The 16,011-nt window shown below is 36.9% G+C and overlaps 4 protein-coding genes across 4 annotated transcripts; 3 read left to right on the forward strand and 1 right to left on the reverse strand.

Moving 5' to 3' along the window:
- Window positions 1–586: 586 nt before the first annotated feature.
- LOC128866534 (tigger transposable element-derived protein 6-like) lies at window positions 587–1,299 on the reverse strand. The gene is made up of 2 exons (XM_054107387.1): window positions 1,063–1,299; window positions 587–1,004 (listed from the first exon to the last, which is right to left on the reverse strand). The coding sequence occupies exons 1-2, from the start codon at window positions 1,297–1,299 to the stop codon at window positions 615–617; spliced, it is 627 nt and encodes a 208-aa protein (XP_053963362.1). The 3' UTR covers window positions 587–614.
- A 1,364-nt stretch (window positions 1,300–2,663) lies between these two features.
- On the forward strand, window positions 2,664–5,662 carry LOC128858059 (zinc finger protein 431-like). Its single transcript, XM_054093994.1, is given in 5 exon segments — window positions 2,664–3,344; window positions 3,433–4,042; window positions 4,127–4,477; window positions 4,562–5,127; window positions 5,129–5,662. Coding segments are annotated over 5 exon segments (2,199 nt in total). The 5' UTR covers window positions 2,664–2,885; the 3' UTR covers window positions 5,342–5,662.
- Window positions 5,663–8,421: 2,759 nt separating this feature from the next.
- Window positions 8,422–10,022, forward strand: LOC128866606 (uncharacterized). Its single transcript, XM_054107515.1, has 2 exons — window positions 8,422–8,816; window positions 9,623–10,022. The coding sequence occupies exons 1-2, from the start codon at window positions 8,422–8,424 to the stop codon at window positions 10,020–10,022; spliced, it is 795 nt and encodes a 264-aa protein (XP_053963490.1).
- Window positions 10,023–11,930: 1,908 nt separating this feature from the next.
- Window positions 11,931–14,628, forward strand: LOC128871838 (origin recognition complex subunit 2). The gene is made up of 4 exons (XM_054113937.1): window positions 11,931–12,665; window positions 12,722–13,570; window positions 13,761–13,994; window positions 14,061–14,628. The coding sequence occupies exons 1-4, from the start codon at window positions 12,095–12,097 to the stop codon at window positions 14,264–14,266; spliced, it is 1,860 nt and encodes a 619-aa protein (XP_053969912.1). The 5' UTR covers window positions 11,931–12,094; the 3' UTR covers window positions 14,267–14,628.
- The last annotated feature ends 1,383 nt before the right edge of the window (window positions 14,629–16,011 follow it).

Below are 16,011 nucleotides of genomic sequence, written 5' to 3' on the forward strand. Positions count from 1 at the left end.
TCTCTGCTAAAAAAAAGCACCCGATATATTGAGTTGAAAACAATCACGCTATTTGACGTTTCAGGAAACTCAAATTTTAAACAACTTTTATGGCAAAAAAATGCAATACTATCTCTTGAGTATAAAAACATAACAGTTGTATTTAATAAGAAAAACAGCTAATTTCAAAAGTTTTCCATTGATCAACTATGTATGCAATTTTACGCCATAAAAACTTAAAAGATGATTACGATTTTCTAGTGAAGTGAAATATTCCAAAAAAAAAAACATGAGAGTGTATTAGAATGCATAAAAGTTAAGCGGGGTAAAATACCCTTTTTTGGCGGTTTTGGAGGAGAAAGAATATGGCAAGTGTAGTGAAGAGCATGCTGATTTAGACGGGATGGAATTCAAAAAGCAAAAACGAAATACATGTACAGTATATTCCGTTTAGGTGCATTTACTTCCGCTGCACATGATTTCGTGCACCTAAGCGAAATGTGCAGCTAAGCGGAAACCCAAAACTCTGGTTTGTTTGATATATTTATATTAGTTGAAAAAATTATGTATATATTTAGAAGTTATAAAGTATAATGAAGGTATTTTAATATGTACATATTGCGATAGAAACTCTTTTACGAAAAATAGCTAGTGATTTTACTTTGTGAAACTTTTTTTGTTTTTGCAAATTTGACAATCATTTCTTCCATTTCAAAGATTTTAAAATTTGTTTCCATAGGGTTTTCCATGAAAAATGTTTCCAAGGTATTTAATGCGGATAATGCCTCCTTAACACTAGTGGCTTTTGAGACATCATGATTCTCTTCTGAGTTTTCATCTCCACTACTGATTTCAGATGAAGGCACATCGCACAGGTTCGCAACAATTTGTTCATCTGTAAGAAGTCCTCTACATTGAAGCTCGTCATCGCAATGTATGTATTCTTCGGTGTTTGGTATTTCCTCCAAAATACCAAGCTCAACTTCGCAGCTTACCACATCTGCGTTTGTATTACAAATTCCTGCCTGGAAGATATGTAATCATAAGTACAGATATGGTTGCATTCATATAACGACTTCTTACCTTCTTGAAACAATTACAAATTGTTTCAGGCTTCACTAACCACCAAGCCCTTTTGATATAATGCAGAACGTCCAATATAGATATTGATTTAATATAAGTTTGAAGTGGAACTCCACGTTCAATTGCACTTATCTGTTTTCGAACAAGAATTTTCCTATACTCTGCTTTGAATGCGTGTATAATGCCCTGGTCAAGGGGTTGAATCAAAGCAGTAGTGTTAGGTGGGAGAAATTCCATTTCTATGTTGCGAGGTTTGAAGTTTATTTTATGACAAGAAGCGTTGTCAACGAAGAGTAAAATATTTTTGTCTTTGGTGACCATATCATTATCAAGTTCCTGAATAATTTCAGACCACAATGTTGACGTCATCCAAGCTTTTACATTTGCAAAATAAGGCAAAGGTGGATTACGTTTTTTAAAACAGCGAGGATTTTTAAATTTGCCAATTGGGTATATTTTTTTAAATGTTCCGGTAGCATTACACAAAAATAGTAGTGTAAGTCGAGATTTTTGGGTTTTCCATCCGGTTGGTTTTTCACAATTGGTCATAAACGTTGCATTTGGTAGGGCTTTGTATAAAAGTGCACTTTCATCAGCATTAAAAATGTCATCAATTTTACGGTTTTTAAGGATGTTAGGTAAAAATTCGTTTTTAAAACTGGCTGCGCTTACTTCATCAGTTTCTTTTCCTTCACCATGAAATCTTTTAAATTTAATACCATAACGTTGACGCCATCTCCATAGCCAGCTTTGAACAGGATCAAAATCATCTTTCAACAGAATGGCAAACTCTTTTGCTTTGTTTAGCAAAACATCACTCGATAATAAAGCATTTTTTGTTCGCTGCTGATTAAACCAATTGAAAAGAGCCTCTTCCACTTTTGTATGAACACCCTTTCTTTGCCTTTTTCGCTGTAAATTTGCGGAATTACTAACTCTGGTTATTTCTTCTGCCATTTTAATTGTTCTGTTGACCGTGCTGATATTGCACTTGAATTTGTTGGCAACGTCCTTCTTTTTTGTTCCATTTTCACAAAGATTTATAATTTTTAATTTATCTCTTATAGACAACACAGTAACTCTTTTATTCATTTTCGTACGAACAAGTGAAAATATGTATGAATGTACATACATATAAATATATGCACGAGAAACAGACTACAAGTTGAAAAGAGAGTAACATTGTGTGCATATAGCTTGCATTTTTGTGAAGTTTTTCAAGTGCTGAAAAGAGATACATAGATCTATTGTAGATAAAATTAAGTTTTGAAAATTTTTAGTGCTGCTAAGCGAAGTATTTTTCATACAAAGCGACCAAAACTTCCTAAAAAACAGGGTTGTTAAACGGAAAAGTGTTGCTAAGCGAAAATGCAGCTAACCGTTTAATTTTCATACAAAATCCATTTTGTGTGACACATTTTTATAAAATTGTGCACGTAACCAGTAAATGCAGCTAAGCGAATAGGCAGCTAAACAGAATATACTGTACGTGTTTACTTAAATGCGGATGCCATCACCTGTAATAAATTCGCCTTGCCCAATACTTTGCTTTGACAATCAAATGTACAGAACATTGTTGTTGGTCTAATGCCACCACCTTTAATGAATGCTCCTTGCGTGCAGAGGTACCGTGCGCTCAAGTTGCCATCGCTGATAGATAAGAACGTTGCTTGGTAGTATTGTGGCACTGTTCTACCGTTAAATATGATAACAACGCCAAGATTCAGTCAAAATCGATTATCTTGAGAGAAAATTTATAGTTCTGCCAGGAGTAAATTAAAAATAACAATTGTGCAACGGTTTAAATTGAAAAAAAAAAAACCATGAATCAATTATCACGGAATAATATGCAAGAATTTTGTCGAACCTGCCTCAGAAGTTTGCAAAAACGTCGCCGGCAAGAGAGGGAAACGACGCCCACTAATTTGGAATTGCTGACGACCTTTGGAAATGATTCTGATTCGATAAAGAGTTATAATCTAAGCCTTTTGCCCCAATTGCGAAAACTATTCGTATTATTTACCTCATTGGATATCTCTGAGGGAGGTGATGAAGATGCGTATCCGCGAAGCCTCTGTCAGCTGTGCTATGACAAGATGATCGACTTTCAAGAGTTTCGCCAGTTAGCGATTAATTCAGCGGAAGTTTTGTACAAAATTGTAAACAGTTTAGATGATGATACGATAAAATCAACTGAGGAAACTGCCAACCTACAACCGAATGAAAATCATCAACTTTTAGAAAGTGGTTACCAAAATAGGGACGATGACGACGACCAGCTGGTAAGAAGCACAAAAAAACTGTAAAGTAAACTTTTTTTAACATTATATTATTGTCAACATTTTTTTGTTCCCTGCTTTTCCGCTTCAGCTTTTAGCCGAACTTGCAGATTTGATGGAAACATCAATAAAAACAGAGCAGTCTATTGATATTAATAGATCTAATGCCCCTAGTTCTGAAATACTGCCGAACATTGATATTTCGAAAAATCCTTTCACTGCGGTTGTTAAGAACGAAATTGAATCGGAGTGTGACGAGGAAGAAAACAATGCATTAGGTACGGCACACAATTCAATCAGTGATGATGCCGATGACGAGGAACACACGTTAAGAAATGAGACCAACACGTCCAGGAGATTGCGTAAAAATGTATCATCTACTGTCGGAGTTAGACAACGGTTTTGTGGCCAGCCACGAAAACGTGGCCGCAGCAAGAAGGCACTGAAGTGTCCTCGCTGTGATAAACAGGTGTACAAGCAGGTTTACCTGGATGCGCACATTCGCGCTATACATGAAGGCTATGAAAAACCATTTCTTTGTACGCAATGTGAAAAAGCATTTACACGCTACGTTCAATTACATACTCACATTGAGTCGCAACATATATCAGAAGACATCTTTTCATGTGATTTTAATGGTTGCGATGCTGTTTTTAAATCGAAAAATACGTGGGAGACACGTAGACAAGTGGTACACACGAGTAAGTTTGTAGTTTATTTATTTGCCTTATTATATTAATATCAGCTTCCCTATAATTATGCCCTATTTCGTTGTGGCCTCCAAGAAATGTTAGAGTTTCATAATGCACCATCTACTGTCGGAGTTAGACAACGGTTTTGTGGCCAGCCACGAAAACGTGACCGCAGCAAGAAGGCACTGAAGTGTCCTCGCTGTGATAAACAGGTGTACAAGCAGGTTTACCTGGATGCGCACATTCGCGCTATACATGAAGGCTATGAAAAACCATTTCTTTGTACGCAATGTGAAAAAGCATTTACACGCTACGGTCAATTACATATGCACATTGAGTCGCAACATTTATCAGAAGAAAACTTTTCATGTGATTTTAATGGTTGCGATGCTGTTTTTAAATCGAAAAATACGTGGGAGACACATAGACAAATGGTACACACGAGTAAGTTTGTAGTTTATTTATTTGCCTTATTATATTAATATCAGCTTGACTATAATTATGCCCTATTTCGTTGTGGCCTCCAAGAAATGTTAGAGTTTCATAATACACAGCTCGGTAACGAAATTGGGACAGATCACATTTGTCATCAGTGCTTCAAGAAGTATAGTTCCAAACGCGCTCTCACTGAGCATCTGAAACGACATGCCCAAATCAAGGATCACGTTTGCAAGGAGTGTGGTGCAGCCAAGGTGACACGTACAGAGCTGCTAACACACATGCGCACACACAAACCCAATTTAGAAAAGTTTAAGTGCAGCATTTGCCCACAAAAATTTAATCACAAAAACGCTATATCCAGACATGTGCGAGTGGTGCACGAAGGTCAACGTCGTTTTCCTTGTAGCTATTGTCCAAAGCGTTTTGGGACCCGTAATTCGCAAGTCTGTCACGAACGTGTGCACACTGGTGAACGTCCTTTCAATTGTAAGCTATGCAACAAACGTTATGCAAAGTTGGATGGACTAAAATCACATATGAAAAGTCATGATAAGAATTTGCGTAAATATGTATGCTCATTTTGTTCGCAACGATTCATCACAAGGAAAAATCTGATAGATCACGAAAAGCGTCATCGAAGTGATAAACCGCATATGTATATGCAATGCTTGTAGTCAAGGCTTTTTTTCGAAGGAAGATCTTCGCGTGCACAAACGGACACATACCGATGAAGAACTACGTGAGAAGACCGAGCCGCGGAGGCGTTATGAGACGTTTCAAGAAGCTGGTGATAGTCTTGGAGAGCAGGCGACGGAATCAGCTGGTGAAGGAATTTTAGGCTATAGCAGTTCGCAGAGCAGTAACTGAAGGAGTGGATTATTCTTCATAAGCATGAAGACTTTATGGAATAACTCAGCAAATTTATACGCATATATCAATCAGTACATAGATATAGATGTGCTATATAATGCCACAAATAATTTTAGTTTTAAATATGCAGTTTGCAAAGATATATGAATTGAATCTACACAGAAAATGTACCTCAGAAAAGCTTCAGTCGAACAAAGGGAGAAACGAGATTGTTAGTATTCTTGCTTTGTTCATTTTTGAAGATCTCATAAAATTTATTTTCAATTATCTTGAAATTTCAATACACTGTTAGCATTACTTTCAGCTACAACGGTTTTTGTGACAACCTTTTTTTTAATAAAATTGAACCAAAAATTAAGAATCTCGGAACTGTCATTTACGACTTAATCAGTTCTTTTATATGACCACAGAAAGGCTTATCTGCCTATTTGAGTAAGGCATATTATTATTATGTTGGGGGACAAAAGAAGTCCGTTATTTTTCCGGTACATGACTGTAGTGATCAATATCACGTAAAGATTATCTATGTCGGAAAGTACCGATTAAACATTTTAATGTTATGTGCGTTGTCAAGGTGACACGCTAATTTGTTTGCTATTTTTTGTTTGTTTCATTTATGTAGTTTTGAGTTACAGGGTGTTAACAATGGAAGTCAACAAAGAAAAAACTGGATATATTTAACAGTTTTCCTTTGATACAGGCGAAAATGCAAGCCAGTTTATGAATGTGAATAAAGAAATTTAAAAATGTTTGCGTCAAAATCTTAAAGTTTGTGCGTAAGTTTCAAGTTACACTACAGCTACGACCGGATAGCTTGCATTTTGAAGTGCCAAAATTATGGAAAACAAAATGTCTTTCGTCATTTGACAATCAAAATTATAATATACGGGCTGCTTCCACAACTTTCGTAGGCCACGTTCCATCACTACTTGAACGTAGTTTGCGGGCTTTCGGACGTGGTCTCCTGCCTGCTCATATTCATATGATTCGACGACTTTCATTTCATCGAAAGCGAGAACACAAATTTTGTCATCATCACTAAGTTCAGACAATTGTTTCATGGAATCAATTGAAGCAGTTAGGATATCCTCGCTTATATCAATTTTGCGATACCAGCGCTGTAGTGTAGTCTCGTGAGGAAGCGGAAATCTCTTGTCATACAAATGGTTGTATGCCGGGGTTCCGCTGCGTGCAAGCATATGGCGTTTGATATGTCTTCCCATGACCACATCACCTTTCGATCTATAATAAATAGGTTAGTATAAAATGTGTTTTGGAAATTAAAAATGAGACTATAGGGAATCACGCTGCTTCATCCAAATAATGATGACACTGTACTTTTGTGTTTTAAATAGTTAATTTTTATTTATTGCTTTAGCTGCCTGACAACACGTTGCTTCGTACACGCTTTAAAATGGAATGAAAGAAAAATAACCGAGTATCTTCAAATTCAATTGATACATAGGTTGCATATATGAAAAGAGCAGAACAAAAGATAAAGTGTTATAGTTTCTTCTCTTTTTAATCATTGTATTTTTGCTTCAGTTCGTTAACCCCACAGTGTTGCTTTTTACTGTAGTTTAAGAGAATTAAAAGAAACAAAGAATTCAACAGAGACATACCGGGGAAAACTATTTTCCGAATTTGGCCTGCGGTAAAAATTCTTTTAAAATTATTCACTACTAAATTCGCTTCCTCCAATTGGATTCTTAAGTCCTTCGCCTCTGCTTTCAATCGCCGCATTTCCTTTTTGCGCTCGGAAATTTCTAACCTCATTGAGGAACCCACTGCAAAACTAGAAGCACATTGTTATGTTTGAAATTGTCAACGAATAAATGCTGCTTTTGTTCACTTACTCCGTTTGAGTTTCACTATCCTTAACCGACACTTTACTTACGGGTAAAGAAATAGGCAACCTAATTATACTAATCAATAAATAATATTACGTTATAAAATTAATTAAATCATTATTTTATACATACTTATATGGCGTATCAATTTTGTTCAACGTTAGGTATTTCTTCTACCATCGCGAAATCGGATCTGTATTTCAATCATTTATTTATAATTTTTTCTTTTTTCAACATCTACGCTTACTGTGTTTTCATCAAAATACCGGAATCAGGTATTTGCCACTTCAAACTAGTGCTATACAAATCATTAAAGTTGAACTTCTAATAAACTAAAAGATCACCACTTACCCTAATTGTTCAAAATCTTCTGCTGGAATCGGTGGCATGTAATTTGACGTACTTGCGCGAAGGGTTCAGGTTTGGGAATAGCTTTTGGCAACAATCGTACGGTTTGGCCCGTGTGGGCAATATCCGCCTAGGCAAAATGGTCTACACATATTACGTCTTTCCATCGTAGATCCATTCGACACGAATTGATCCATAGTTGCCGTTTTCCTTCCTCAGCGGGAACTGCAAAAAAAGGTCATTTGCCCTTTTCAACTACTTTTGCACATACTTTACATTTTCTCATTTTGGTATATATTATTTTAATATTGATTTCAATTCAAATTTAAAAATTTCAACGTACAATCACAAATGTAAACATACAAATGTATACATACTGTGGGGGACTAAAACCCCCACATATGCTTTTTATTTTATATTAACACTCTTTATTTGTGATGTTTAATTCAAGGCAGTTAAAATAAAACTAATAACTTATAAAGGAACTCTGAATTTATATGTCTTGTCGTTTGCAAGAACGCTTCTCGAATGATCTCTTTCTTAGAACGCATAACGACGTTAAAATTAAATTGAATAATGAATAAAAATGAATAATGAATTCAGTGTGGCCAAAAGGATAGGTATAGGTGTGTTCCCGTACGACACTTTCAGCTGTGTTCCCACACGACTCCCCCCAAATGAAAGCCTTATCTGGGAACCAATAAGGTTGAGTTTAATGCTTATGATTAATCCGTGGAGCGGGTTTCCACCTGGTGTTGTACGGGGAGGCTCGTTGAGGCGCAAGGCTGCTGCGAACTCCCTGATCTGCTGAGAACGCGTCGGTGGCCCAGTGGTTGGTATTACAGTGTCTGACGGAATGCTTGGCTGCCGTGAGGTTGGATGGATTACCCAGCAATTCCGGAGGGGCTTGAGCATGGCTGTAAATTTGTTGGAGGTGAGCTGGAGTCTGCGGGGGCGGCAGATGAGCTTGAGACTGCGAGTGCGGCAGATGAGCTTGAAACTGCGGCTGCGACAGATGAGCTTGAGATTGCAGCTGCGGCAGATGAGCTTGAGATTGCGGCTGCGGCAGATGAGCTTGGGTCTGCAGGTGCGGCAGATGAGCTTGAAACTGCGGCTGCGACAGATGAGCTTGAGATTGCAGCTGCGGCAGATGAGCTTGAGATTGCGGCTGCGGCAGATGAGCTTGGGTCTGCAGGTGCGGCAGATGAGCTTGATGGTGAGGTAACCGAAATATCCGCGCCGGTATCGACGAGGAATTTCGTAACTGTTGTACGGTAATATAGGATTCATCGACGAGGAATTGTCTTGTCACCAGTATCCGCCGTGCCTACTGAGGGCGACTGGCGTTTTCCTCGAAGGCACAAGCCTGCGTGCACTTGTTGGCACGTGCGCCGAATCTCCGATGATAACAGCACGTGGATGTTGGTTTTGCCTTTTCCATGATGCGTGTTGGTCAATCGTAGGGGTCACCAATTATGTGGGGGACTAAAACCCCCACATATGCTTTTTATTTTATATTAACACTCTTTATTTGTGATGTTTAATTCAAGGCAGTTAAAATAAAACTAATAACTTATAAAGGAACTCTGAATTTATATGTCTTGTCGTTTGCAAGAACGCTTCTCGAATGATCTCTTTCTTAGAACGCATAACGACGTTAAAATTAAATTGAATAATGAATAAAAATGAATAATGAATTCAGTGTGGCCAAAAGGATAGGTATAGGTGTGTTCCCGTACGACACTTTCAGCTGTGTTCCCACAATACCAATACAAACAAAGCAATTGTTCATTTTGACGTAAGCCATATCTACGGCGAAAAATTCAGCTGGGTGAATGCTGTCACCTATAATAAATCCACCTTGCGTCAAACGTATCAACACAAATGTGTTTGCCCGCGAAAAGTGCCATACAAGCTTAACAAATTTCGAACAGCTGTCGGGGTCCGATATGCTTCCAATTTTTTGAATTATTTTGTAAAAATCGGTTCAAGATAATTAAATAAATTAATATTTGAAAATGAGTGTTCCTCGGACTAGACGAAGTATTTCTAAAGCAGGGCGAACTCACACTCGCTCCAGATTGAGTAGTACGGAAGACATATTTTCGGTAACAGTAGAGGATTCGGACGACGAGAATCAGAGTGCCAAGGTCCGTCAACTGCGTAGAACAACGCGTAAACGAAGCCCACAGAAGAAATATGACAAAGATTATGTGCTGGTAGAAACCAAGCGTCGTAAAAGGCCTACTGTGGGGCATGGAGAGACAAGCGAAGAAGAAGAATCTGAGCGTGATGATGAGAGTTATGTGCCATTTGCGACAGCGCGATCGGATATTGTAGACTTACAGCTTTTTCAAGATGATGAGGATGTAACGGGAAAGAATATGTACGGTTTTCATACGCCAAAGAAGAAAAACGGCATGGCATTGGCAGCTTTAAATGCTGCCTCGAAAAAAACAGCACCGACGGCCAGAAAATGAAATAAGAAAGCTCCATTACTACTTCACCTTTATTTTTCCGCTATTGTATGCACATACATATGTATATCTGAAAACAATTGAAAAATAATAATTTCTCATGCTAATACAATTTGTATGAAGTTAATCGAAAAAGCCCGGCTATAAGGCTGAGCGGTTGGAAAATTTGATTTTGATAGCACATCAAGAAGTGATGTTGTCTGCAAAAATGCAAAAATTGCAGTTATCAAAGAACTTTTTTGTTGTTACGGAAAACGAGACGCTTATCTCCAATACCAATAAATCCACAAAATTAATCTACCTGTGAACATAAGGCAGATTACCTGAAAAATGTACAGCCAGCTGTCAATATTGTTGTGAAAGGTTAATCTGCATAGAAATTATTTTGGTTGTTGTTGTTGTTGTAGCAGTATCTTCGCCCTGCCAGTGTAGTGTAATTACCGGTCGTCTTCGTCTAGCTCATCTAACGGTAGGCCCAGGAAACTGGCAGTTTCGACGGGTTGGGTCCAGAGGGAGAGAGCTGTTAGATGAGTGGGTTTGATGGGGCATGTGAAGAGGTGGTTAGTGTCGTGCAAGGTTCCTTCACATGCTGGACATATGTTTAGTATGTCGGGGTCGATTCTGGATAGGTAGGAGTTTAACCTGCTACAATATCCAGAACGTAGTTGTGCCAAGATTTTTCAAATTATTTTGGTGGAATAATTCGGTGTTTCTGGTTTGCTTAGCTATTATTAACGATAGCTAATTTAGAAGAAGAAGAAATAGCTAATTTAATTCCGCAATTGGCTGCTAATAATAAACAGTTGGAGGAAATCCGTAAACGACGTTTACTGAGGTTTCAAAAAATACGCATCCAAAATTCGATATTACATTTTATAATAAGTAATAACAAGATACACGTTTATGAACACACGCTTTTTCTGTTAAATGAATGCATAGTTAATAATACCTAAGAAACATTTTATTAGAATTATGTCTACAAACCTGTTTTCTTTGCCGGCATCAATTTTATTAAGTTTTGACGTTTTTCTTTACCCGCTTAAAAATAATGATCTATTACACAGAAAACACAGGGTTGTATGTCAAAAAGTATGGCTATTATCTAGGATTATTTTATAATCTCAGATTTTGGGAGAGAAATATTGTATGGGAAATTTCGCTTTTTAATTACGGATTGGGACTTAAGCATGAAAAAGTAGATCATCTACTTATATGTGATATTAGTTTTGTCTCTCATATTTAGATAGAAATTAATACACAAAAAAGGGCGAATTTGCTTTCTCGAAAGACATCGGTATACAAAATCCTTCAACTACTGCTAATAAAGAAAAGACCATGGTTTTAAACTTACTAGGAGACCATAAAATGTACACCAGTGTGTGCGATGCAATGTGGAACAAGTAAAAAAGTTACCGTGTATAAACTAATTTTTGGTGGGGAAAGAGCGACGCCGTGTTGATATATATTTGCGTACGCCTAATGGACGTGGTGTACAAGAATTTCAAATTGGTTAAGAATATAAAATTTTGTAATAAATTAGTGTATTTTTGCTTCATATTAAGAGATGTTCATTTGACCTGCATCATATTCCGTTCATAAACTAAAATATTATGAAACATAAATTATAAATCGGCGCATTAGTGGATACCTAGTTATTTAAGATATTTCTGTTTGTAAAACAAAGTTTACCCAAGGCGATTTTGTAGGCACCTCAACATCATCCAAGAAAAGTTGCTCGTAATTCAACAAATTATCTGTCGATAAATTACCTCGGCTCAAAGTAGATAGCAAATAAATTTTTGCCAATCGATTTTCCAAGCGACTATCGGCGATTACGCGCTTGGTACATCTTTGGATACTGTGAATAACTTTTGCATATGAGGAAGAAGAATGATTGTTCATTATTGCCAATCGTGCAGATAACGTCAAACGTATCAACACAAATGTGTTTGCCCGCGAAAAGTGCCATACAAGCTTAACAAATTTCGAACAGCTGTCGAGGACCGATATGCTTCCAATTTTTTGAATTATTTGTAAAAAGCGGATAAAGATAATTAATAAATTAATATTTAAAAATGAGTGCTCCTCGGGCTAGACGAAGTATTTCTAAAGCAGGGCAAACTCACACTCGCTCTAGATTGAGTAGTACGGAAGACATATTTTCGGTAACAGTAGAGGATTCGGACGACGAGAATCAGAGTACCAAGGTCCGTCAATTGCGTAGAACAACGCGTAAACGAAGCCCACAGAAGAAATATGACAAAGATTATGTGCTGCTAGATACCAAGCGTCGTAAAAGGCCTACTGTGGGACATGGAGAGACAAGCGAAGAAGAAGAATCTGAGCGTGATGATGAGAATTATGTGCCATCTGCGACAGCGCGATCGGATATTGTAGACTTACAGCTTTTTCAAGATGATGAGGATGTAGCGGGAAAGAATATGTACGGTTTTCATACGCCAAAGAAGAAAAACGGCATGGCATTGGCAGCTTTAAATACACCGAAGACACCCAAAGCACCGAAAACTCCAAAAGCATCACGTTCTTCCGCATCACAACTACAAACAAATACATCAGACATAAGGCGGAGCAAATCGGCGGCTGAACCCAAGACACCATCTCATGTGCGGCATCGTGTTAAAACTCGTAAATAAAATTAAACGAAAAAATTAATAATAATTTAAATGTTTTTCTTATAATAGAAATCGCTAAACTTATGGATTCTGATTCCGATTTCTCTGCGAGTGGTAGTGACTTTGTGCCTACGGAGAGCGATAGTGATAGCTCGTCTAATAATGATTATGATGAGGATGCCGCTGCAGACGCCGGAGATGATGAGCCCAAAACACCGTACAAGGGTCGTCGGCCCATAGTAGTACCAGTGTTGCCAAGAACTCCTTCCGCTGCGCGCGCGCGTCAATCAGCGCGCAATAAGAAATCGTCCGTAGACTATGTACCTGAAAGTGATGGATATTTTCAGGCACATGCCAACACTAAAATACTCACATCGGATCACACGCTCGATCGGCTGAAAAATCCACGACTTCCAGCGGATCGTATATTCAGTTTGCTTAATGAAATGAAACCATCCGTCGAGCATGAAGATGCGATTAGTGCAATAATGGATGAATATCGTTCATATTTTACCAAATGGCTATGCATAATAAATGAAGGATTCAACTTGCTGCTGTATGGACTGGGCTCAAAACGGCAGCTCTTGCAAGCTTTTCACCGCGAGGTCCTTGGAGATCAAACAGTGTTGGTTGTGAATGGCTTCTTTCCCAGTTTAACCTTAAAAGACATATTAGATAGTATTGTTAGTGAAATATTAGACGGTGGTGGTACTGTGAGTCCGTCAAATCCTCATGAAGCGGTCAACATGATTGAAGAGGAACTGTCATATATGCCACAAACGCATATATATTTGATCGTTCATAATTTGGATGGCAACATGTTGAGGAATACGAAGGCGCAGGCGATAGTAGCGCGGTTAGCAAGTTTGCGCCAAGTACATTTGCTTGCGTCCATTGATTACATCAATACACCGTTGTGTAAGTGTGGGGACAAGAGTTACTTCTAGTTAGACTATGTTTTGGTAAATGTATTGTAACGGTTAATTAAATTTTTTTAGATTTTAATCACATTTTTTTTAGTTATACTCGTACACTACTACATAAGTGGTTAAATATTTTTGTATTGCTTCTAAAGTTTTTGTTATTTCATTTCATATTATTAATATAGTATGGGATCACACAAGGCTAAGCAATTTCAATTTCTCCTGGTGGGACTGCACAACAATGTTGCCATACAACGATGAAACTGCCTTTGAAAACTCGCTGTTGGTACAAAACTCTGGTGAATTAGCGCTCTCATCTATGCGTAGCGTATTTTCGTCCCTAACAGTAAATACGCGCGGCATTTACATGATCATTGTAAAGAATCAACTAAGAAACAAAGGCAACCCCAACTTTCAGGGTAAGAAAAAAAATTAAGTTTATTATCCGCGGGCGCTTTGGAAACTAATGTATATCATTTCGCTAGGCATGACCTTCAAGGATTTATATTGGAGCTGTCGTGAAGCTTTTCTTGTCAGTTCTGATTTGGCTTTACGTGCGCAACTTACTGAATTTCTCGATCACAAATTGGTAAAATCAAAACGTAACTTTGATGGCTCTGAATTGCTGAACATACCAATTGATGCGACATTATTGCAACAATTCTTGGATGAACAAGAGAAGAAAACTTAAATGGAAGCACAGAAATCGGGGAATATGAGTCGTCATATGCATACAAAAGTACAAAAAATCACAAAGCACCCTTTGCAACAATTGTTACAAATAGCACTGTAATACTTTGATTATCTCCTATTATGAAAATGTAAATTTAGAATGCCACAAGCAGTTTAGGAAAACGAGTAAATTTCTTCCAACTAATAATTCAATACAGTTGTCGCTATGAACTATTACCAAATCAGTAAAGTATGAAACCAAACAGTTCACATTTAAATAGCTCGTTAAAGTCGTGTTTCATGCGTTGCATTTTAAACTTACTAGCGATTAGCATCAGTGTAATTTCAATAAAGGAATCTAATTAAGCACTCTTCTTCGTACATTTTGTACTTTTCAAAAATTTATAGAATGATTAAATGGTGAGTTTAGTTCAATAAGTTTTTATAATTTTTGTATAATTAATATACATCATTTACTGTTAAGCTCATGTTTTGATTTTTTTTTTTTTTTTCGGGAAAGTACCTATTAAAAATGCGTAAGTAGGAACGCTGGCAAATGATGCTGCAGTCACAGTCGCTAAATAGAAAATTTTTGGAACGCTCCCATATCATTCGCTCAGTCGTGGGCAAAGAAATTATTTGTAATGTGTATATTCGTACACTAGAATTTCAAACTAAAAATTTAATTGATTTGGATCTTTATCTGTTATCAAAGAAAAAAATTCGAAACATTAGAAGCGTAAAGTTTTTGACATGGCAAAATTTCATATGAATTTAGTTATGTGTCTGAATTCGTAAAATCTCATATTAAAACTATTTATTATAAATCGGTAGTCAAATGACGACCATAATTTTTCTCATTATAAGAATCCTTAATTTCTTATAAATACTTTTTCTTTAATTTTAATGAATGTACTCAAATTGTAGTTTTTGTGATATACGATATACGATACACTAGCCCTGTAGTTTTTGTCTTCTAACTTAGTGCTTCAAATATGGAGATTCGAAAAGTTTTGGGTTATTGTTCTTATTCTTTATATCTGCGCGCAATTGTGCACAGGGGTATTGTAATTCATAATTTTGTCCATGTAAAAGAGTCGATTTATACATGGCTCTGTCTGTTCACCCGTCCGTGCACACGACAACTCGGCAACAATTTAGTACATGTGAAATTTGGTTCACATATTACTCTTGTCCAAGGTTTAACAAACTACCAAAAAATCTGAATCTTAAATCAATTTTATTTCCAAAACTAAATATAACATAACATAATTTTTATTCCGGGAAATCTGCAAATTCTGATATGGAAAGTACTTATTTAGATATATTAAAAAAAGGTTGAAAATTTAGCTTGGCGAGTTTTTTCTTGAATTTCAATATCTTGGAGGTATATTTTAAAGATCTGTAAGCAAATCAATGTCTTTGGGGTCTTTGTGACATAAAGAAAAAGCTTTTCGCTTTTTTATAGCTAAATAAAACTAAAGGGTGATTTTTTAGCTATTATCTTTTTAAACAGTTGGTTTAAACAGCTGACGCAAGTTTCGTATTTTGTTTCACTGTCAAACATCTTCAGTTTGGTCTATAATTTAACCATGAATCGTCTTACAAACGAACAACGCTTGCAGCAAATCATTGAATTTTATTATAAAAAAGCCTGTTCTGTTAAGAAAGTTTAAGATCCACTTTTTTATCGAAAAATTGTGTTCAGCGACGAAGCTCATTTTTGGATCAATGGGTACATATAAAGGGGTTTTCAATTGGCGC

This window comes from Anastrepha ludens, chromosome 2, assembly GCF_028408465.1.
Source record: "Anastrepha ludens isolate Willacy chromosome 2, idAnaLude1.1, whole genome shotgun sequence".
NCBI lineage: Eukaryota > Metazoa > Arthropoda > Insecta > Diptera > Tephritidae > Anastrepha > Anastrepha ludens.